Genomic DNA, 23,666 nt, shown 5'->3' with positions numbered 1-23,666 from the left:
CGCTGACACACATGCACGGTGGGCTAGCGCTGCCAGTCATGACCACCCTGTGGCAGCGGTTCAGTTTACTGTGCACTGGAACTCCACGGCTGTGTTAATTGGCAGCTGCAGACATTGGCTGTGCGGCAATAGACCCCTGATTATATCCCTATTGTCAAGTGATGCGAGGCCCTTCCCCCAATCCTCCAGTTTACAATACGGTGTCTGCATCCCTTCTGAGGGTCAGAGGGGTGTGCAACCGTTTACAGGGTCCCAACGAGAGGTGCTGCGCTTTAGTAGTTGTATTGTCTTTCTGTAATTCAAAATGAAAACCTTGAAATATTGAATGCATGTGTTGTGAGATGTTAAGAAAATGGCCCTGCTTCCTTTGGTACAGTGGGAGGAAATTAGTCAGGAAGGCGAGGAACACGATGTGCAGTTTTTCAGAAGGTACGTGCCAAAAAAGACGGCGGTAAACAGGCAGCCTCTGACGCAGCAGTGCTGAAAACCAAGCTTGCTCTTTAGTCTTGGGTTTCACCGTGCGACATAATGACTGGTTTAATTTGTCATCTGAGGGAGGCTCACTGTCCTCAGACCCTGATTGCAATATTGCTTTTAGCGGGATGCTTGGTGTTCTCAATATTCCTCTAGTGGGGTACTGCTCACTTGTCTGTTGTACAGAGAATACTATTGAACTGTGGCCGGAGTAAGAGTGCATGAAATCTCGTGTTTGCTTTAGAAATCTGTCCAAAAGATATGCGCTTATGGGTTTTCTCAAGTGCTGCATACCACTGACAGCAGCCTCTGAGTGCTGGATGGGGCCGGGAGGGTGGAAGGGGTACGCCAGGCCAGGGACACCCGGCTAAGCTCATTATCTTCCGATTCCTCCATAGACTTGAATGGGTGCGTGGGATCATTTTAAACCTGGGCGGGGGGCGGCGGGGGGGGGGGAAGATGTTATGGTGCCGAGACACTTTTTTGATCACTGTGTTGTGATGTTTGGAAGGACATGTCTCTCTTTAGGAAATAACAGAAACCAAAGTAAAATACAAACCTCACAACTATATACAGATCCCACCCTTACACTATCACTTGGATGCCCCATTAAAAAGAACAATTGTGCATCTCACAGCATCAAAGTAAAATGTAAGAAGGATTTTTTAGAACACAGGATTTTGCGTAGAGCTTTATATCTTAATGGTCGCTTAAGGAATCCAAGAGGCCTCCTTGCCCGTTAGACACCGATTTAACAAATAAGCACCCTCGTTTTACTCCAGTCTCATTTGCAGTAAACCATCCTTCCTTCATAGGCTTTGCTCTGAATGTTTTAATCGTCTTCCGATCCTAGATTACTGGTTATCTCATAGACCTTAAAATGAATGTCTTCAGTGACTCCTGAGCTTAGATTCCATTGTCTCATGGATTTGGGTGAATGTCTTCAGTGACTCCTGAGCTTAGATTATAGTGTCTCATGGATTTGGATGAATGTCTTCAGTGACTCCTGAGCTTAGATTGCAGTGTCTCATGGATTTGGATGAATGTCTTCAGTGACTCCTGAGCTTAGATTACAGTGCCTCATGGATTTGGATGAATGTCTTCAGTGACTCCTGAGTTTAGAATAGTGTCTCATGGATTTGGATGAATGTCTTCAGTGACTCCTGAGTTTATAGTGTCTCATGGACTTGGATGAATGTCTTCAGTGACTCCTGACCTTAGATTGCAGTGTCTCATGGATTTGGATGAATGTCTTCAGTGACTCCTGAGCTTAGATTATAGTGCCTCATGGACTTGGATGAGTGTCTTCAGTGACTCCTGAGTTTAGATTATAGTGTCTCATGGATTTGGATGAATGAGCTTAGATTGCAGTGTCTCATGAACTTGGATGAATGTCTTCAGTGACTCCTGAGCTTAGATTGCAGTGTCTCATGGATTTGGATGAATGTCTTCAGTGACTCCTGACCTTAGATTGCAGTGTCTCATGGATTTGGATGAATGTCTTCAGTGACTCCTGAGCTTAGATTATAGTGCCTCATGGACTTGGATGAATGTCTTCAGTGACTCCTGACCTTAGATTGCAGTGTCTCATGGATTTGGATGAATGTCTTCAGTGACTCCTGAGCTTAGATTATAGTGCCTCATGGACTTGGATGAATGTCTTCAGTGACTCCTGAGTTTAGATTGCAGTGTCTCATGGATTTGGATGAATGTCTTCAGTGACTCCTGAGTTTAGAATATAGTGTCTCATGTATTTGGATGAATGTCTTCAGTGACTCCTGTGTTTAGATTGCAGTGTCTCATGGACTTGGATGAATGTCTTCAGTGACTCCTGAGCTTAGATTGCAGTGTCTCATGGACTTGGATGAATGTATTGAGTGACTCCTGAGCTTAGATTGCAGTGTCTCATGGATTTGGATGAATGTCTTCAGTGACTCCTGAGCTTATAGTGTCTCATGGACTTGGATGAATGTCTTCAGTGACTCCTGAGCTTAGATTGCAGTGCCTCTTGGACTTGGATGAATGTCTTCAGTGACTCCTGAGCTTAGATTGCAGTGTCTCATGGATTTGGATGAATGTCTTCAGTGACCCCTGAGCTTATAGTGTCTCATGGACTTGGATGAATGTCTTCAGTGACTCCTGAGCTTAGATTGCAGTGTCTCATGGATTTGGATGAATGTCTTCAGTGACTCCTGAGCTTATAGTATCTCATGGACTTGGATGAATGTCTTCAGTGACTCCTGAGCTTAGATTGCAGTGTCTCATGGATTTGGATGAATGTCTTCAGTGACTCCTGAGCTTATAGTGTCTCATGGACTTGGATGAATGTCTTCAGTGACTCCTGAGCTTAGATTGCAGTGTCTCATGGACTTGGATGAATGTCTTCAGTGACTCCTGAGCTTAGATTGCAGTGTCTCATGGACTTGGATGAATGTCTTCAGTGACTCCTGAGCTTAGATTGCAGTGCCTCTTGGACTTGGATGAATGTCTTCAGTGACTCCTGAGCTTAGATGGCAGTGTCTCATGAACTTGGATGAATGTCTTCAGTGACTCCTGAGCTTAGATTGCAGTGTCTCATGGACTTGGATGAATGTCTTCAGTGACTCCTGAGCTTAGATTGCAGTGTCTCATGGACTTGGATGAATGTCTTCAGTGACTCCTGAGTTTAGAGTATAGTTTCTCATGGATTTGGGATTGACATGGAACATTCCCTTTCGTCGTTTGACCCAGTCAATTTATTTTAGAAACAAATTGCAGAATTCATGTTTGGAGCATAATAAGTGCACCGGACCCCAGTTTCTGGTGGTCATGGCAATGGTGATCTGCAACTGCTTCTGGCCTCCTCGTGAACACAATGGTTGTTTCATGTTATAAAAACACATGCATGTGGTAGTGTGTTGGTCATGTGGCACTTCTGAGCGTTGCCCTGTAGTGATGTCATGAAAGGTACATTTATCGAGTTAGTGGATATATATATATATTTCTCGTTCTAGCCTGCTCTTAGCCAGTAACCCCTCCATTAGTCTTGCCCCTCTAAAAACCTTCTAAATCATTCAGCGTAAAAAGGAATTGTCCAAGGAAGTAAATAAAATGGGGCGTGGCTGCCTGGCTTCATCCCTCCAATATCGGAAAGTGTTACTTCAATGGAATGGCTGGATGCAAGATGCGTTTCGCAACTGGCTCCATTTCATGTCTAGGAAATTGACACATTGTCTGGACAAATGTACAAAGTAGCTGATTTACCTACAGTATTTGATTTCTTAAATGAAACATTTAATCACGTGACTATCCTGTGTGCCGAGAGATGTAATACCAACAAAAGCCACATTTGCAAAGAGTAAAATGATCCTCTCTGTCTGCAGAGAAATACATTCTTCTTTCCTGCAGAATCAAAACCGCATCAGATGTGCTAGAAAATAGTTTTTTGGACGTTGAGATTCTCTATGGTACACGCCCTCTTCCCATGGCTGGTGCTTGCCCCTAGTAGGACAAGGCAACTAACCTTACAGGGATGTCTAAGAATCTTAATGGTAGTCTGCTCCAGAAAGAGGACAGTTGTGTCGGAAGCACTTCCCTAAAATTGACTTGGAAATGTAATTTAAAAATGTTTGTACAGTGGTGTTTGTGGACACAATCAGTACCCACAAAATTAAAAATGTAAAGCAAACATTGGAACAAAGCTTAAGAGGGTAATTTGTAATGCACTTCTGTATTGACGGCTTCATTATTTATTAATCGCAATGGATTGTTGTTAATTGCAGCACATGTTAATCTTAAATATTCATGTTTTCTTAACCACAGGGACATAAAACCAGATAATGTTCTCCTGGACATGAACGGCCACATACGCCTGGCGGATTTCGGCTCGTGCTTGAAGATGAACGATGATGGCACGGTATGTATTGCTCAGCATTTCCTTTTCATATAGGGTTCTTTTATGTCTAGGATAAGAAGTGTTTTAGTTTGTTTGGACTTTTTGGTAGAGATGTTCTTAAGACCTATTGATTCTCACTTATAGCAACAGGGCAGTGTTGGGGGAGGTTTTCCTAAAGTCCACTTGAGGTGAGGCTTCATAAAACGACCCCAATGGTATACAGGTCCCCAGCTCTTAGTATCAGTGTGTGCTACTCGTGGAACCTTGTTAGAGTGGCAGTACAGTCAGGCTTCTCATAAGAGGAGGATTTGAGCTGCAGGTAAGTACACTGAACCCAGTTAGTACAGTATTTCATAGAAACACACCAATACTTTTATATTAAAATATATATTTATTATTTACACAAGGGATGTCTTAAAATACTTGTACACTTAACCAACACACACAGGATTACGTATAAATACTTTTCCAAGGCCACTGCTTAGTTGGTAGTTGCTCGCAGTATAATTGTTAGTTTGACACTAATGTCAGTTCTTACGTATTATTGGTACAACCGTGCACTCATGCACAGACAACGATATACAGTAATTGTATTTAGTTAACAAAATCACATAAGATAAAGTCTTTTAGGAAGGAAAATGATTGGTTAGTCAAACAGTAGCAGAGCTTAACGTTCTACAAACAGTTTGTTAGCAAACTACAGCTTTAAAAGTCTGATCCTCAACTCTATGCAAAAATCAGTTTGGAGAGGGCTCAAAGTCTTACGAAGCAGCAGAGCAGCCAACGTTCCTGTGGACACTTTCAGTCTCTACTTAAGGATGCGAGAAGAATTAACACAACGTTGAAGACCATGTTAAAGGACTCGAGAAAAAGGGACACACAGCTTGGGTCAGAGTAGACACCCTCAACCCCTCTTTGTGCACTCCCAACGCTCTGGAGCGACTTCTGGGTTTAAGGTAAGCAATACCTTTCCACCCCCCAGTACCTTAGGTTAGAAGAAATGGTTGTGTCTGGATTCTCCTCTGTGCAGCGCACAGACCTGGTCTCCAAATTCCTTCGTCTGGTGACGAAAGGCAGGACACTGAACCGGATGTCTCGGCAGCAGTCTCGAGAGAGAAGACCTCTGGCATGTATTTCTTCAGCTTCTCTTGTCAGTCTGTGGTTTTGGCGCTTTTTCTGCAGCACCAACAAAGGACAGTGTTTGCCCTGTCAATCTTCTTCGATTCCTGGTGTACTGCCCTCTGGTGACGTGTTATGGAGAATTTTCTGTTTCTGTGCGAATTCCCTGTAACCTGAGACCCTCAGCACTTTTGCAGGACTCTGGACTTTTTTTGATTTTTATCTCCTTGGTGAGTGGAACTTTTTTCCACTCACTCATTCTTTTTCTCTGACAAGGTTTGTATTTCTCCTGCTTTTTTGTGCAGTATGCTTATCTCCAAATGTCAATACAGGCCACTGTTCTGGACTTTGACACCCGGCACCCTCTGTGCGGTGTCACTGAGGAGTACCTTGGACATCTTTTTATGCTTTCATACATTTTCTAGTGTGAACTACGGTTCCCAAGAGTAGTAAGATAACTTACCTTACTTGACATTTCCTTTGTGGATCCAGCACACGCCTTTTCCACTACTCGTGTAAAACTTTGTTACGCTGACTAACAAACTTAAATGGCTGATGGCAGTGGTTACTTTTACTAGTGCAGGGGTGTCCCCCGCAGGGTCCATGGGTCAATATCACCGCAAAAATATGACGATATTTTTGTATCACGATATTTTTGTGGGAATATTAGCACATTTAACCCTTTTTTTGTGCAGGTTACTAGCGGGCTGATTCCTCAGCTGTGGTACAGCACCCATGGGTGACCATTTTCTCACCCCTTTGGGAGTTTTGCCTTTGGTGGGCTTCATCCCTGAAGCATCACCAAGCTCCAGTGCATTTGGCAAGGAAGTGAGGGAGGGTCCCGAAAACGTCACTGTCCTTTGTAGGTATGCCTGTCTGAAACCAGTTCTAGCTTGGCAGCTGGCTGTCCTACCGGACAGCCAACTTCCAGGTGATTGACAGTTCCATGGGAGTGAATGAATGGGTTCCCACATATAAGGCATGGATTTTTGGACTACGGGCAGAATCGACCACTGGAACAAGCAATCTGAGGCAGAAGACAAGTAGAGATGCCAGCAGCACCTTCAACAACCGCAGAAGTACTGGTGAAGCCATGCAGCTGTGCTGACACTGGTTTCATCTCGAGAGGGAAGTTCCGCCAAGGATGACTTCTTGGGCTGCAGAACACCAATAACGGGGGGACATGGGCCTTTTACGAGTGCAGCGTATTGCGAACATCGAATCTTGCTGAAACTTTGGAGGCAATCCGTGTGGACCTCCAGAGGCAGGATTTCTTCACCAAAAGTCCCCTCACAATAGTTCCGGACCGAGTATTCGGAGAGAATCCAACCAGCTATGTTGGTTTCTTCTTGGCCTTAAGAAAAAGGTGCCAAGACCACAAAGAAGCTGCCAGTGAGCTGAATCCTTTGCTGCCGACCCCTTCTCTTGAGAGAGAGCTGCTGCAGAAGCCCACCGAAGCCCCCCCCCTTTAATCACCATGACCAAGGAGCAGGAATCGAGGTCTTCATCGTTGCATCCAGAAGGCGAGCAGCTACATTTTCAACTTGACTCTTCAGGTACTGTGAGGCTTGGGTTACACTTGTCTTAGGCCTTTTTTGGTGCACCTTTGCTTTGAGAGTGCCGTTTTCTTCAATTGGGAGTTGGCCTCAACTCCACTGTGCAGTTCTTGCAACATGTGTGTTAACAGGAAGCTCCTGTCTACAAGAACAACTGACTGGTTACTTAACTTTTCTTTGAAGATTTTTCATCTGAACTGGTGCTGTCCATTTGACTATGGCTTTGCTGGTTTCCCAAAGGTCCATCTTCTTGATCCTACTGGCTTTGGCAATGCTGGTTCCTCCATAAACCTTTTTTTTTTTTTTAGGAAACCGACTGCCTAAATCCCTCTGGGATAGTGTACATTTTTACTTACCAGTTGCCAGCTGTGTTCATCTAACCTGTACTTCCCTCATAAACTGAATTTTGCAAAGGTTATATGCATACAAGTGCTTTTACTAACCTTAACAGAAGTCACTCTGTGTGCTGGATATGAAAAGTATATAGTTATTCACCTGCATTATTCCTTTTATAATCTTATTCCTGTTCTAAGGTATTGTTAGTTGCTACATTTGAGGGAGTGTGTGTGTGTGTGTGTGTGTGTGTGTGTGTTCTTTTTTTTTTTTTTAAATATAACTTGAAGGGGTTTCTGTTGACTCTGTATGAACAGATTTCTTTGTGCTGCTCTACAGTTCACATTACCCCTCTTAAGAGAAGCCTGGCTGCTCAGCCACTCTACCGACTTGTGTAGTACAGGCCTATATTACGAGTTGGGTCCCTAATACCAAGAGATAGGTCCTATGAAGTCCCCCACCAGTTTGACTTTAGTCAAACGTACTTGGCATGAGGGGACTTGGATGAGTCGGATTGTATCTGTGGAGGTTCACCTGGAGCTCAGCCACACCAGTGGACTTCAGTAAAAAGTACTTAGCATGAGGGGACTTGGATGAGTTGGTTTGTGTCTCTGGGGGTTCACCTGGAGCTCGGCAAAGATTTGGACAGATTGGTTCTTGGCAAGACGTTGCACTACAAATGGGTTTCAGGTCTCCTGGCATTCACCATTGGCAACTCTAGAAGGGCACAGCACCTCGGGTGATGGCTCAGATTGTAGTTCGTCTCAGGGCTGGTTGGTCCCACCAGCCAAAGGGAGGGAGGAGTCCTCTTCTGAGCTCCTCTGTCACATAGGAACCTGGGTCAGGACAGCAGTGGTCGCATCAGTGTTGCAAAGGGTCTTCAGGCGTCTCTGGTTGTCTTCTTCTTTGGTTACTTCAGGTTCCAGTGGTCGACCTGCCTTTCAGCTCAAGCACCTTATCTTTTATTCTTTTTCAGCACACTCTCCTCTGCAATCTCTCTCAGCAGTTTACAGAAAGGGGTGGGTGGCTGTCCAATCAGGACAGCCAGACCCCGAGTGGGAGTTGGTTCCATTCAGGCAGACAAAGCGTAGGGGAGTAGGAAACTCGTCTCCCCCACCCGCTCACGCTCTTGCCTGCCCAGAGACACTGGAGCCTATGCGGGGACATCCAAGTGTTCCCACCAAAGGCAAAACTCACTCACAGACTGCCCCCCTCCCAGAATGGTAGAACAACCACACTAGAAATGACGAAAAAAGAAAGGAGCCACCATGTTAGTACATAGGTGACCCTAGTGTGCACAACCGAGACTGTGACTAGAGTCTGCGGTAAAAAATAGTACAACAGTTGGTAGAATACGTCCACTGCCAGCACCTTTAACTAGAAGGTTGTCCATGTCACTAAAAAGTCACAGGAGCAGAGAGAAGGGGGATACTAAGTATCCCCTTGGCATTCAACATAAAGCGTGTGTACCAATCTCTCATAGTATAAAGTTTTAGGAGGGATACAAAGTATTCCTCTATTCTCAAGAACTGTAGTTAGTAAGGAATAAGAAAGCATTTCAAAGGAGAACCCAGTTGTTCCCAGCAACACTGCCCATAAATAGCTGTGTGCTGCAAAAGCTAAAAACAGATGCCTCAAAAGAGACATGTAGGAAAGTAGCCTCCATAGCAAAAGTAAAACAAAGAGAACGGAGTTCCAAAAGACAGAGCCCATAAGAATGAATGAAAAAGGCTCCCCTCACTCAGAATATAAAGAAACAGTTCCAGGAGTCAAGTAAATAGTACTGGCGGGGGGGAGGGGCCCTGTCTCACTAGGAGAGAGGATGAAGCATAAACATGACAAATCTCCCTAACAAGCGGGCAGGAGGTCTAGCAGACAAATACACCTATGCATTCTTAAAGGAAGACTGCAACGTGCAGAATTTTGGCTCTGGTGATGAATGTTAGAATGTATCAGTTGAGAAAGACATATTAGAAGACCTATTTGAAACCTTGATTTACTGGCTCAGTTTCTCATAATGCCCCTAAGCACTACATGGAAATGTGTATGCTAGTATTTAATATTAATGATACATTCAATAAAAAATTCGAAAAAATCTTCCCTGTGCCACTCAATTGCAAGTAAATCCATAGTGTAATGTTTTAGCTTACCGTCCAACTGAGGGTCTCGGTATACTGATCGGTGGGTGTGATTAGTGTCCATGAGAATATCAAAGTGGGAATGGGGATGTAGGGTGAAGCGGGTTATGTCCTTGCCCATCTGTTGGCGTTCCCTTGAGAATCATAGGGCTAGTGTTATTTTGGACAGTTGCAGTATGTTGATTGGACCCGGCAAATGAAGATCATTTGAGTGTTGTATGTATGTGTACTGAGGTGCCCTGCATGCCTGTAGCTTACCAGTACCCCCTCATCTACCACACATACAGTGCTGTCTTGCACTCCAATGTTCAGAACCAGACTCAGTAATACACTTCATGTGCTGCCCTCACAATGTGACCTTAGTACATAAACAAAAAGGCTAGCGCTTTGCATCCTGCTTACATAGAACTTCAAAACACAGCCTTCAAACCATCTTGGTTGTAGTCACTCAATCAGCCTAGGGCTGGGCCTACGGGATCTGTCGTCTTGGCCTGAGTGACTTAGTCTGTCTTCTAGCACCTTTGGGAGGGTGAACTTCCCCAAGCTCCAGGGGCCTGTCCCTGCCAGTGCTCTATCCCTCTTTTAGCTCTGAACTCACTGAGTAGGTTCACCCGCTCGGGGTAGCGCCAGAGAACAGAGGGGCAGTTGGCTCAAACTGTTGTTGGAGGTGGAAGAGAACTGCATTCACACTGTGTTCTTTAAACGCTGACTAGCTGCTAGACCATGCATTCCCGCCACCCCCCCCCCCACCCGTTGGTTTCTCTTCCAAGCTCACTTTCTCCCCTCAGCCCTACTTCAGGGATTGAAATACAAAATTGATGAGCAGTGTCAGGAAATATTTCTCTCTTAGCTACTTCCCCTCCATAGTTTCTATGGACCCCCTTTCTTTTTGCTGTGTTTTCGAAGCCTTTCTGACTTTTTGACGGGAAGTAAAGCATTCAGCTTCATTTCTTATGGGGAAACTGTTTCCCTTTTACATTTAGTGACTTTAACATTGCAGACAGCACTTTTGTATCAACCTAGCTTTTTACACTTGGGATTTTTGATTACTTTTATATGTGCCTAAAGACAAGCTGGTGGCAGCAGATATATAATTTTTTAATTCTTCCATTATTTTGAGTGTGCACATTTGTGCTTACTACGTTTGGCACTAAACGTGGCTAGTGCCCTAAAATGGCTGTTCCACTAGATGTTCTTTGTCCATATTGTAGTTTAGACTTCTTCCTGCCTTGCCAGTTCAGGAAATCCCCTTTAAGGTCATGCACTTGCCCAGGACTCTGTGTGTGTGTGTGTGTCTGTGTGTCTCTTTCTGTCTCGCTCTCGCTCTGTCTCGCTCTCTCTCTCTGTCTCTCTCTTTCTCTCTCTCTGTTTCTCTCCCTCTGTCTCTCTGTCTCTCTCTGTCTCTCTCTGTCTCTTGCCCCAAATACTAAGGAGCAGAGTCTGGTTGACTGTTACAGTACCTCATAGTTTCATATATTGTAATTGAAGTCTGCATATGAGTATGTTCTTCTACAGTCGAAGACTAGATCACTGTGGCGACTGTATTGGTAGAGACTGTAGCTCATTTGTACAGTAACCTTTATTTTTGGGAAGGTGCGTACCAATTGTTATTTTTAATTTATTACCTGCACTGATGTAGTTTGCCCATCCATTCATTTTGACAGGAACATCTTGACAACAAGGTGTCTATAGTACTAGTAGTGTCTTTGAACCATGTGCTTTAAGGGGCGTGCGCTAGGCGATATTTGTAAATGGGTTCCATGTGTTGAAGCCAGCAAAGCAAGTCTAATAAATCCATGGAGAGACGTGCAAAGGAGTAACCGTTTGTCTTAGTTGGTGCGACTGAAGAGCAGTTACGGCAGAGAGAGAAGTATGCCGTATGCCATGATTTATATGGATATGATGGAAGATTATGGTTCTCAAGGTGCAGAACAAAATGGTTACTTGTTAGGGAGAATGTTAATTTCTGTGCTAATTCCCTTCAACCCTAGAGACCCCCAGATTAGAGATTTGGATTTTGTGTTTTCACTATTTTTATAGTCTGACAAACTCCATAAGCTTCTTCTTTTTGTATGGTGACACAGAACCTTCAGTGCAGTGTCACCGAGAAATCCTTTAGATTTCTCTCGAGGTTTAAATACCTTTTTTTTGGTGAACTACGGTTCCCAAAAACAGTAAAGTGAAATTGACTTTACTTAGCTTTCCTCTTTGTGAGTCCAGCACACACCATCCTATGTGGAGTGCTACGGGGTTACTTAGTAGCCCCTTATCCCACATTCCCATGTAAAAAATGTTGTTACCCTCACTACTTTAAATGGCTGATGGCGGTGGTTTACTGTTTCCTACCAGTGTGCTTTTCTACCGCAGGCTGAACCCTCGGCTGCAGTACAGTGCCCGTGGGTGACCATTTTGTCAAAATGGCCCCAGTCTTCTTTTTTCGCCACTTTGTTTGTGAGTTCTTTCTTGGCTTTTACTCTGCATGTTGACAAGTTTGAGCTCCTTGTTTGTGTTGCCTTTGGCCGCCTTCAGCCCTGAAGCCCGCCCCTGGCTCCAGTGTGTCGAAGGACAAGATGTGAGGGAGGGTCCCATAACTCCCCCTGTCCTTTGTCTCTAGGAATACCTGAATGCAACTAGTCCTCATTGGCCGACTGTCTGTCCTTTAAGGACAGCCATCCTGCTGTGATTGACAGCCTAGGCTGTGCATAAATGGGAGAAACCTGCTTAAAAGGCGAGGGCTTTGAGACTACAGGCAGAGTCGACTTCTGGGAGAAACCCCAACAAGGAAACTGTGAACGAAGCTTGCTGCAACCTCCTGGACCTTTTGAATTGCCCGATGAAGCACTGGTGCTGTGCTGACCTCCTTTTTCACCTCGACTGAAAAGCTCCGGATGAAACAACTTCTCCCCTTGGGTCAGTGGGACCAACTAACCCCGACACCAACTCCATTGGACCACCATCCCTGACTTGCTGTGCTTCTCTGTTGCTGCGAGAGCCCAAGGCCAGGGGTCGAGTGTCTGTAGTTGAGTGCAACGTCTGGTGTGGGACGAATCCGGCTAGAAGCTCCAGGAGCCTCCTAAGGACCCTTCAAAAGCGGGATCTCTAGATGCAGAGTCCCCTCACCAGAGTGCAGGACCGAGGGAGTGAAGGAAGTCCAACTGGTGTCTGAGATCGGCATCAGTGCTGTTAACTAAGCTGAAACCGCAAAGTGCTGCTGAACCGAAAAGAGCCTGTAGCTGCCGACGACCTCCCGAGTACTGCCACAGGAGCCCTCCAGTCGTCCTCCCTTTTGCCCCCACGACTGAGGCTCAGGAACCAGGGTATGCACCACTGAAGCAAGACGGAATCCAGCTGGACCACTCTTCTTCTTAGCAGAGGTATTGTTAGGGGGGTACTTTACCTTATTGCCTTTACCCACGCTCTTCTCACTGGGGAATTGCATTGGTTACCTTTTTCGAGTTGATTTCAACTCCCTTCGCACAGGCTTAACAGCTTTTGACCCTACAAGTGATTTTTCTGAACTCTAACTTTGTGCAAGAATTTTATCCAAGAAGTGCATCAGAACTGTAGACTGTCCAAATGGCTTTGGTTGTCCTGGCTTCCTAAAGGCACTCTTCTAAAATCCATTGACTTTGATACCGTTTTCCCCTCATAGGTGGTAGATTGTGTATACTGGTACTGCTGGGAAAGGCTTATCTAGACTTCATTGGAGGATTCAGCTGTTGTCACACTCACCTGTGTCTCTGCAGGAGCGATGGACGAGCCTCCCTTGACCCCGAGTCTTCACTTCCCCTGTTTCACCCGGAGCAATACCCGTCAAATACAAGGTTTACACTCAGACCTGAATTCACCCGATTCCCCTGGGCAATGCCCTTCTCTTTACTGTGTGCTGTGATGGCCTCCTATGGGCTTACCTTGATCTTTAGTAGGGTGTGCACTCCATCCTGCATTTCCAGGGGCGCAATTTCTCTCATGTGATTGGTGCCAATGTCTGTAGGCTGAGTTCAGATGCCTAACGCTGTTTTATGCCTTCACAGCGAGGCAGAGAGTTCAAGGCGCCAGTTTCTTCACTGGTTAGAATGTCCTTCCCACAAGTGAACATTGCGCAGAGAATGTTGTGTCCAAAATTACTGCTGGTAGGTTTGCGCAGCGCCTTCAATTCGAGCGCGCTTTGTAATGTCTCTCCCTTTCCCTTGCAGGAGAAATTATGTGGTATTAGTGCCTCAAGTCCAGATTCAGCACTACTGGGGACTTGGTGGATAGGTAAGTTTGCACGGAGGCTTTTTGTAAGTATGCACCACGTAGAGAGAAGAGCGCAGTGAAATAAGCGTCCGCGTTATTGGAGCGAGCACAATGAATGTCTCTTCTTTCTTACATGGGTTTGTGCGCTCGTGCAACTAACCTGGATTCCAGTGTTGCGAGAAGATTCGGTGAGTATGCGCAGCGTTACTGATGTGCGCGTGTTAATGCTGTTCTTCTTTGTTCTTACAGGTGCCGGTGTAGAAGTCCCCTCTTGACTGGAGATAGCTGCGGCGTGGAGTAAGAACCAGGTAAGCAGAAGCAGGATGATCCGGAGCGGGTAAGCAGAAGCAGGATGATCCGGAGCAGGTAAGCAGAAACAGGATGATCCAGAGCACGGCAAGTGTGTTGCTGATACAGCTCACAGTAAGCAACACGAAGCACTGGAAGAATATTGGGTGTGGTTTATATAGCCAGCCACACCCAAACACTAGAGAGCTCATGAGATATCATGCACTTCCTGTTTGGCAACAGGACGTGGTAACCAGGACGTTACTACAAACACTAGGAAGGAATGAAAGGAGGGATTTCTTATGGGTTCTTTGTGTGTCTATGCCAGACCTGTTTAAAGATGTGAAGGCAGGTGCTCTGTTACCAGTCTTTAGCTTCTCCTCCTAACGCACGTTTTCATGACTTCATCAAGCTTCAGGGAGGCTGAGTTTCTGTGTTTTTTCAGGCGGGGTCTGCATTTCTGTTTCAGGTGTGACAAGTTAATTATCTCTGAGGATTCTGGTACTTGTATTTTCCGCACTTGATTTTGCTGGCAGGTGACTGGAAACAACTCCCTCCATAGCACAAATCTTCCACTTGATGGGGGGGAGGGAAAAAGCCATGGTTGTGGCTCTCCAATGTAAGGCATGATGGCCTTCTGCACTGCCTTCTGAGCCCGGGACTCCTGGAGCAATGTTTAAAGATGTGAAGGCAGGCGCTCTGTTACCAGTCTTTAGCTTCTCCTCCTAACGCATGCCAGACCTGCCTGGCCTCCACCCAGCTTCCCCCAACTACCTGCCTGATACCCATGACAGCTGTCCTCACAACTGATGAGAAATTGTTCTAACCTTTTTACTTCCCTAACCCTTTCCTTTCTGCGACAGAGTCTACAGAAGTATATTAGTCTGATATATAAATGCAAATGCTATCCTTCTGATTGAAGTCACCTCAGGGTGTTGAAGTAGTGTATGAAGCATATCCAAAGAGTATGGCTTTATTTGACTCTGCAAAGTAATGTTAAAGTGTATTTTTATTTTTATAATGACTTGCCTTTTTAAAAGAATGCTTATTTAAACTGATGTTAAATAACTATTTATAGCTGAAACCTTGAGTGTAAGTGTTACTTGGCTACTTGTATTTACTGGTTTCATTTGTACAGCTAGTCAGCGCGCATTTACCCCTGTTGAGCCAGGCTGCTCAGTCACACTACCAACTTTTGTAGTACAGACCTATACCAAAAGATGGGTTACCCAATACCAAGCAGAGCAGTCCTGTGCGATGCATCAATTCTATAACAACCTTAAAGGTCTTCTTGCCTTCACTGTGTGGTGCTGAATTGTATGTTCATGATAAATAAACAAATAAACAAGGGGGATAAGATGAATCCTTTGCATTTTCAGCCTCTATTGAGAAAGATGGGCTGGGATGCCAAAGTGCCTGTATAGTAACTGCCAGTCATGATGTCCATTTTTATTCTTTGCACGCTTGCCTTAGTTTCTTATTTCTCCAGAAATATAGTTTGAGGGGATTGGGTCCTCCGACGTATTCCATATCTATGACAGGTAATCACCACAGCTGTGCTGCTTAGGAACATTTTCGCCGTCTGCATCCTGCGTCGATGACGTCGATGCGCCCCTTCGAGGACCTCCTCCGACGGCTGACGTCACCCGATGTTATATGTAGGACGCCCGTAGCCTTCAGTTTTTTCTGCGAATGTGTTGATCTCGGCGCGCCTCGGTTCTTCTGAGTGCTATTCTTTCAGTTCTTCGAACCTGTTCGTTTGTGAAGATTTCCATGATGTCTTTGTCTTCTTCTACCCCGCGTCCGGGTTTCAAGAATTGTTGGGACTGCGGTTCCAAGATGTCGCTGACGGACCCGCACGTCGCCTGCCTCTGGTGCCTCGGTGAGGACCACGCCACGGACGGTTATGACGAGTGCCAGTCGTTAACATCGAAGGCCTTGCGGGAGCATAAGAAGAAGCTTTCTGTCAGTAAGGTGTCCAAGCCCCGGAAGTCAAAATCCACTGGGCTTTCGACTAACGATTCGAGGGGCGACTCTCCGCATCGTCGGCGTAAGTCCAGAGGGTCTCGGTCCCAGAGTGGGTCCCGCCATTCCTCTGCCTCTTCGGGGCACTCACGGAAGCGCCGTCACCGGTCACCTTCCTCGTCCGAGGACTCCGCCTGTCGGCGGGTTGCTTGTCCCAACAAGCATTCCACTCCTGCGGAATGGGATTCATTTTGTAAGGAGATGATGCTGATTTTTCAGTCGCAGGGCTCCGTTCCGTCCGCGCCGTCGAAAGACGCCGGCAGGGAACGTGCTAGAGACACAGTACGCACGCCTTCTGGCTCGAGCAGTCGTCGTGATCACCGGGCGCCTTCGAGGTCCTGGTCGGACAAGGTGGATCGCTCTAGCCATGCCCGCTCCAGGTCCCGGTCCTCAACGCCCTGGAGACCGTCAGAGCCTTTGAGGTCTTCGAAGAAGACATTGACGCCTTTGGCTCCAAGGCTGTCGAAGGACTCTCTTGAGGCTCCGTCTCCGAGGAAGCCGTCGGCGCCCAGGCTGTCGAAGGACACGCTTGGGGCTCCGCCCTCGAGGCATGTGTCGATGCTGTCGGCGCCACGCTCGACGTCGACACCGATTCTGTCAACACCCTCGATGCCTTTCGAGGAGGCTTTAGCGGAGGTGCCACAAAGACCGGTGGAAACTCAGAGAAAGGCCCTGTAGAAGTCAGTGAGGCCTGTATTTGAGCCTTTTTCTGGGCCCTCATCCAGGGATTTATTCCAGCCTCTCGATCGCATCTCTAAAGTGGATGAAGGTTCGGATGAAGGTATGGTTCCTGAAGAGGTTTCTGACGAACTCATGTCTGGGCATAGCAAGCTAGAAGACCTGCATCAGTCCTTGCACGACACCAGTGGTCTGGACACCTCTCCGGAGGTTGAGTTCCGTAGGCCTGAGCCTGGCAAGCACGCAGAGTCCTCGTACCGGCGCCTTATGTCGAGGGTGACAGAATACTTGGGGTTGTCTGCTCCACCAGTGGATTTTCTGCAGGATTTCATTGACCAAGGCCCACCAACTGACCCGGTACTGCCATTCCATATGGCCTTGGAAAGAAGGGTGGCAGCGGCTTGGACTGCTCCGGAGAGTCTCCCGGCAGTGAGCAAGTCTTTGCCGAAGAAATACCGTCCAGCCAGTAGGGACCCCAGCTACTTGACTACCACCCCACTCCGAAGAGTTTGGTGGTGCAGGCGGCTACGGCCCCGGCAAAACAGGCGTCGTACCCTACCATCCCTCCTGATAGGGACGACAAGCGTTTTGATGGCTGAGCGAAGAAATTGTTTTCTTCAGGGGGTATGGCTTTATAGGGAGCCAACTCCGTGTGTGCCTTAGCACGTTTCACTCATACTCTGTGGAATTGTCTCTTTAGTGGCTGAACATATTCCTGAAGGGGAGGAACGGGATGGCTTTCTTGCTCTTGTTCAGGATGGCAAGGATGCCATGTGTGAATCCGTTCAGTCGGGTCTGGACATGGCAGATTGCGTCAGCCGGTCCATGGCGGCGAGCACCGTAATGCGCAGATTTGCGTGGTTGCGGAAGTGGGGTTTTCTCCTGATGTACAAGCCCGGCTTCTCAACATGCCCTTTGATAGTGAACATCTTTTTGGCAGCAAGGCTGACGAGAGCCTTGAGAGGTTGCAGACCTGCAAAGCTGCAGCAAAGTTGTTGAGCTCTGCAGTTCGCCAACCTCCGCCTTTTCGTCCTAGGGGACAGCAATGGAGGGGGGGTTCCTTTATATATTACTCATCCTTTGGTAGATCGAGAGGAGCTGCAAGTCAAAGGGGCCACCATAGGAGTACCAGAGGTGGAAAACAAGGTAATCAAGGTGCCTAGGCCGCTCGGGCAGTGGCCTCTTTACCCTCCGGCACTGCCGCAGCTGCTTCAGCCCAGTCATGAGGCCATGTCGCATGGTTCACTGGTCGGGGGAAGGCTGGCGCAGCATCTTGCAGAATGGCGTGCCATTACTTGAGATGTGTGGGTCTGGAGATCATAGCCCACGGCTACTGTCTTCTTTTCTGGCAGAGGCCTCACGACAATCCACCAGGGAATCTCTCTTTGAAGAGTCCGGATCCGCTCCTTGCGTAGGAAGTCAAATCCCTGCTGGAGAACGGCACCATCGAACGGGTGCCTGTAGCGGAAAGGAACAAGGGGTGGTATTCCCCTTAATTTTTGATTTCGAAGAAAGACGGAGGATTGAGACCCATCATGGACTTGCGTGGTTTGAACGAGCTCCTAAGGAAGGACAAGTTCAAGATGGTTACACTCTCAAGTCCTCCAGGCCCTTCAACTTCAGGACTGGTTGGTGTCTCTCGACCTCAAGGACGCTTAATTTCATGTGCCGATCCATCCCAAGCACAAGAAGTACCTGAGGTTCGCGGTTGGTGACTTGCACTTTCAGTTTCGGGTCCTGCCGTTCGGATTGACCTCTGCCCGAGGGTTTTCACCAAGCTCATGGTGGTGGTGGCAGTGTATCTCAGGAAAGGGGGGATTCATGTCTACCCCTACCTGGACGATTGGTTGATCAGGGCCTGGCTCATCTGTCAGTCAGCTGCCACTCCCTTCACAAGCTGGGCTTCTCCCTCTTCTTAAAGAAGTCCCATTTTGACGCCAACGCAGCGGCTCCAGTACATCGGAGCAGTGCTCGACACGTCCTTGGGGCAGTGTTTCCCCCTCCCCAGGTGAGGGCTCATCACATTCAGCAGATGGTGCACAAGTTTCAACATGCCCAGAGTCTCCCGGCGTTAGAGTTCTTGAGGTTGCTCGGCCTCATGGCATCCTGCATTCTTCTGGTGCCAGAGGCCAGGTTGCGGATGAGATCTCTGCAATGGGCTGTCAAGATGCAGTGGTCACAGTCCTCCGGCAGGATGTCGGACCCCGTTTAGGTGCTGCCCTCGGTCGCCTAGGATCTTCTGTGGTGGGCCGTCAAAGGCAATCTGATGAGGGTGGGCTCCATTTTGGCTACCCTGGCCGGAGGTGACGATCGTGACGGACGCATCCCTCACTGGATGGGGAGATCATGCCAACGAGTTGACAGTCAGCGGTCGTTGGTCTCCGTCGGAGTCCAGACTCCATATCAATCTGTTGGAGCTGAGGGCCGTCAGGCTTGCCCTGAAGGCTTTTCTGCCGACTGTGCAAGGAAAGAATGTCCTGATTCTGACGGAATACACAGTGGCCATGCACTACCTCAACAAAAAGTGGGTGGGGGGCAGGGTCATTTCCTCGGTGCAGGGAGGCGATGCAGTTCTGGGTCTGGGCCATCCAGCAGGAAATTTTCGATCTCGGCAGTTCATCTGGCCAGAGAAGAAAAGGAGACGGCAGACGCTCCGAGCAGGCAGAGCACGATCTCGCATGAGTGGGAGCTGGCTCAGGAGATTCTCCTGGAGATCTTCACCCTTTGGGGGACCCCACAAGTGGATCTCTTCGCCTCCACTGTCAACCGGAAGTATGAAAGGTTTTGCTTGCGGGAATTTCTTCCAAGAAGAGCCTGGGGGGACGCGTTCGTGGTGGAGTGGTCCTTCCCGCTGCTGTACGTGTTTCCTCCAGTTCCCGTTATCCCACAAGTGCTACGGAGGTTTGGTTCCCGGATGATCCTCATTGCTCCGGCATGGGCCTGGAGAGCGTGGTACCCGGACCTTCTCGACTTGTCCCACTGCCCTCCACGCCGTCTTCCCTACCGAGACGATCTGCTCTCACGGGGGCGGGAGGGTCAGATTCTCCATCCAGAGGTCAGATCCCTCAACCTTCACGCTTGGCTTCTGAAAGGTTGAGGTATAAGGATTGGGACCTCCCTGAAGACGTGATGGAGGTGTTGCTTTTGGCCAGAAGGCCTGCAACAAAGTCCCTGTACCGTTGCTGTTGGAGAAAGTTCTGCGACTGGTGCAGAGTTAAGAATGTGTATCCTTTTTCATGTGACATTCCTGTGGTTCTGTCTTTTTTGCTTTCGGTAGTCCACAAGGGCCTGCAAGTGGGTACCATTATAGGTTACCTGGCGGCGCTGTCCATATTTAAGCGCTCGTCTGAGGAGTGTTCTTATATGTCAAAATTCCTTTAATTTCTCAGTTTCTGAAGGGCTCACTAATGTGTTTCCACCGTCACCTTTCCAGGTCCCCTGTTGGGATTTGAACCTTGTTCTAAAATTCCTCATGGGTGCTCCATTTGAGCCTTTACATTCTTGTCCTTTGGGACTGTTAACCCTTAAAACTGTATTTTTAGTTGCGGTTACTTCCGCTCGCAGAGTGAGTGCATTGCAGGCACTTTCTGTTAAGCCACCCTTCACAGTGTTTCATAAGGACAGGGTTGTCCTTGGGGTTCGTCCTTCCTTTCTTCCGAAAGTGGTGTTTGAATTTCATTTAAGCCAGAAGGTCATTCTTCTGGCATTTTATCCTCCTCTGCATCCTGGTAAGGATGAGGAGAGGCTCCATAAGTTGGATCCTAGGAGGGCTTTAAGTTTCTATATTTCACGCATGTCCCGGGTCAGAGTGGACGATCAGCCCTTCATAGGTTACGCTGGAAGGCGTTTGGGACAAGCTGTTTCTAAGCAGACTTTGTCTAGATGGATTATCTTGGCAATTTCTGAATGTTACTGTTTGACGGGTAAGGACCCTCTGGTAGGCTTACGGGCCCATTCTACTAGGGGTATGGCTGCCTCTACTGCCCTTCAAGAGGTGTTCCTATTCGTAACATCTGTGAAGCAGCCACATGGGCTCGGTCCATACTTTTGTAAGACACTACTCCCTAGATTCTAACCATGGGCAGGATCTGGCCTTTGGCAAGGCGGTCCTTTACTCTGCAATTTAATTGGCCATTCTAAATTTCTATATTCTAAATTCTTTTCCCTCCTCCATACGTTGGTACTGCTTTGAGAGTTTGTCATAGATATGGAATATGTCGGAGGACCCAATCCCCTAGAAGAACAAGTTACTTTCTTACCTAGTAACCTTCTTTCGATTCGTATGGTCCGACGACGTATTCCATATCGCTCCCTCCCTACCTGCCCCGCTACAGAATTTCTTATGTGATTGCAGCTTACGTTTCCGCAAGGCTTTCTGTGGTCATACTGGCAGAAAATTGGTGCCACATGTTCTGGGACAAAACTACAACTGAGGCTACGGGCGTTGTGCATCCTACATAAAACATTGGGTGACGTCACCCGTTGGAGGAGGTCCTCGAAGGGGCGTATCTACGCTGGACGCAGACGCCGAAAATGTTCTGAAGCAGCACTGCTGTGGTGATTACCTGTCACAGATATGGAACACGCAGTCGGACCATCCCATCGAAAGAACGTTACCAGGTAAGAAAGTAACTTGTTCATTTGTGAGGTATGTTTGTATGTTTGTGTGTAATGTGCATCCTAATCGGGTCCATTATCAGTCCCAGAAAGGAAGTAAACACCTCACTGAGGCACGAGTCTTTCCTGGTGGACTGTAGTTTTCCGTCCGAGTTTCCTGTCCACGTCATGCTGGATGTTAAATTGTTTTCTGTGTTCATGAACAGTTGTTGACTTTTGGGAGGGTGTGAGCTCTGCCTTCCCTTTACTTTGTACATAGCTTTGTTTTGTTAGAATCATTTGCTTTGTTGATAGACAGGTTTCTGCACAATTACATAAGTCGAGGCATGCCACAATGAGCACATGTTGTAAGAGCATTGTACGAGTTGTGCAAAGAGTAATTCTGCATTGCTGTGACCATGTTTTCCTAGGCACAACCCACAAAGCATGCACTAATGTCACCACCTGCTATTGAATTTGCATACTCTGATAACATCTGTTGCCCATCTATGAATTTTCTCCACGGTCTGCCTTCAAATTGCCGTCCACTGTCACTTTCATTGCAAGCGGTCAGGGGATCACACTTTGAATGTTTGCTGGAATTTATATTGCTAACTTTCTGAGAGGACGCAGTCCCTCGTCAAACGCGCATTTAAAGGATTTCCAGCTTCATTTCTTTCTTCGGTTGCCATTGCAAATGTCAGTAAAATTGGACGTCCAAGCAGCAGCTGACCCCAGTGACGCTTGTAGTAATCTGGCGAGTTGTGTTTTGCGGTTCCGTGCCGTGGCATTTTCTACTTAGTCCGGGTCTGTCCTGCAATTGGTTTCGTTTTGTGTGGTTCCCATTATTTGAGTTACCAGGGGTTCTGTGCATAGGCGGCCGCTATGTTGCGGAATTTCTGGTACTTTACTGTGTTGTGTTTGGATGTTAAGGTTTCGGTCTGGTCACGTTACCTTAATCATTCTTTGCGTTTTCCTAGGAAGGGAGAGGTGTAGTAATCTGGCATATGTGTTTCCTGGGGGAGGAGAAGTGTAGTAATCTGGCTTACAGAGTAGCTGTCTGTAGCAGTGTGTGTGTGAGGTCATCTGCTAGTGGAATGTTTGGGTGGAAGTGTTCTGCTGGGTGACGGTTGGGCAGAGAGAGAGACAGCTGTGAGCAGAGAAGATGGGTTTGGGGGTGAGCCTGGTGTTTCCCTTGACATCTTGTGTACCCTACCATCCCTGTGTCTTGTGGAGGAGTACAGGACGAGGACAATAAAGACACTGAGAACTTACCTGGAGTACTGGCGGTCATCATTGTTACACTGGCGACGAGTATGGGATGGTAGGTGGATTGCCTTGTCAATGGCGCTGCTGGGGGGGGGGGTGCAGCACTCCTGGAACACCGCCCCCGTGAGGTCCCCCCACACCCAGGTGGGTCCGCTCTAGTTATCCCATCGCTGGGAGTTCGTTGTACTCCCAGATGGTTCTTGCCATGAACTTTGTGCTGTGTCAGAGCGGCAGGATTTAACTTTTGTTGCCGGCTAGACACCTGGGGTTTGTTTCCAGCCACAGCCATTTGTGCTAATCCTTACGACAGTGGCAGCATGTTGGTACGCCGCGCTTCCTCAACAGCTCTTCTTAGCGCAGCCCCAGGTGCTCGACTGTCGTATGTGGTGTGAGGAGACGGGGAGGAGAAGTGTAGTAATCTGGCTTACAGAGTAGCTGTCTGTAGCAGTGTGTGTGAGTCATCTGCTAGTGGAATGTTTGGGTGGAAGTGTTCTGCTGGGTGACGGTTGGGCAGAGAGAGAGAAAGCTGTGAGCAGAGAAGATGGGTGTCGGGGTGAGCCCGGTGTTTCCGTTGTCATCTTGTCCCTTACCATCCCTGTGTCTTGTGGAGGAGTACAGGACAAGGACAATAAAGACACTGAGAACTTACCTGGAGTACTGGCGGTCATCATTGTTACAACGCTGTCCTGTTTCATACCACTTCCTTGAAACTGCCCCCGCTACAGTTCTTGCCATGTACCAGTTTACCCTTGCCTCCCCAACCAATTACCACAGTACTGGCAATCTTCATCACCCAAAGCGCCAATCCACTCGCCCCTCTGCTACCTAACCCACAAACTCTTTCCCAACATCCTTCACATAATAAAATAGCTTTTCTTTGCAATTCTTCCCTCAAGATTTTAAAATGAGCTGCTTTCTCATGTATATTAGATTTAGGGTTTTGTGTTTTGTACTTACAAATCGTTCTTTGCTTATGTTCTTATTTGATATATTACACAACCCTCCCTTCTTATGCGACACTTGTGTCCGGATGCACTTTTCTGTTAAATATAGTGTATGAAGCGCAAACCTAGAGTG

The 23,666-nt window shown here is 47.4% G+C and overlaps 1 protein-coding gene across 2 annotated transcripts in view; it reads left to right on the top strand.

Annotated features, from left to right (window-relative positions):
* CDC42BPB (CDC42 binding protein kinase beta) overlaps positions 1-23,666 on the top strand; it is an 867,880-nt gene that overhangs the window by 290,684 nt on the left and 553,530 nt on the right. For both annotated transcript variants that reach the window (XM_069638111.1, XM_069638110.1), the window contains exon 6: positions 4,276-4,369. In XM_069638111.1, the coding sequence (XP_069494212.1) occupies positions 4,276-4,369 (94 nt within the window). The remainder of the gene's footprint in view (positions 1-4,275; positions 4,370-23,666) is intronic.

The sequence above is a fragment of the Ambystoma mexicanum genome, chromosome 14, assembly GCF_040938575.1.
Source record: "Ambystoma mexicanum isolate Mex_15411 chromosome 14, UKY_AmexF1_1, whole genome shotgun sequence".
Lineage (NCBI taxonomy): Eukaryota > Metazoa > Chordata > Amphibia > Caudata > Ambystomatidae > Ambystoma > Ambystoma mexicanum.
This window is presented reverse-complemented; position numbering and strand designations above follow the sequence as displayed.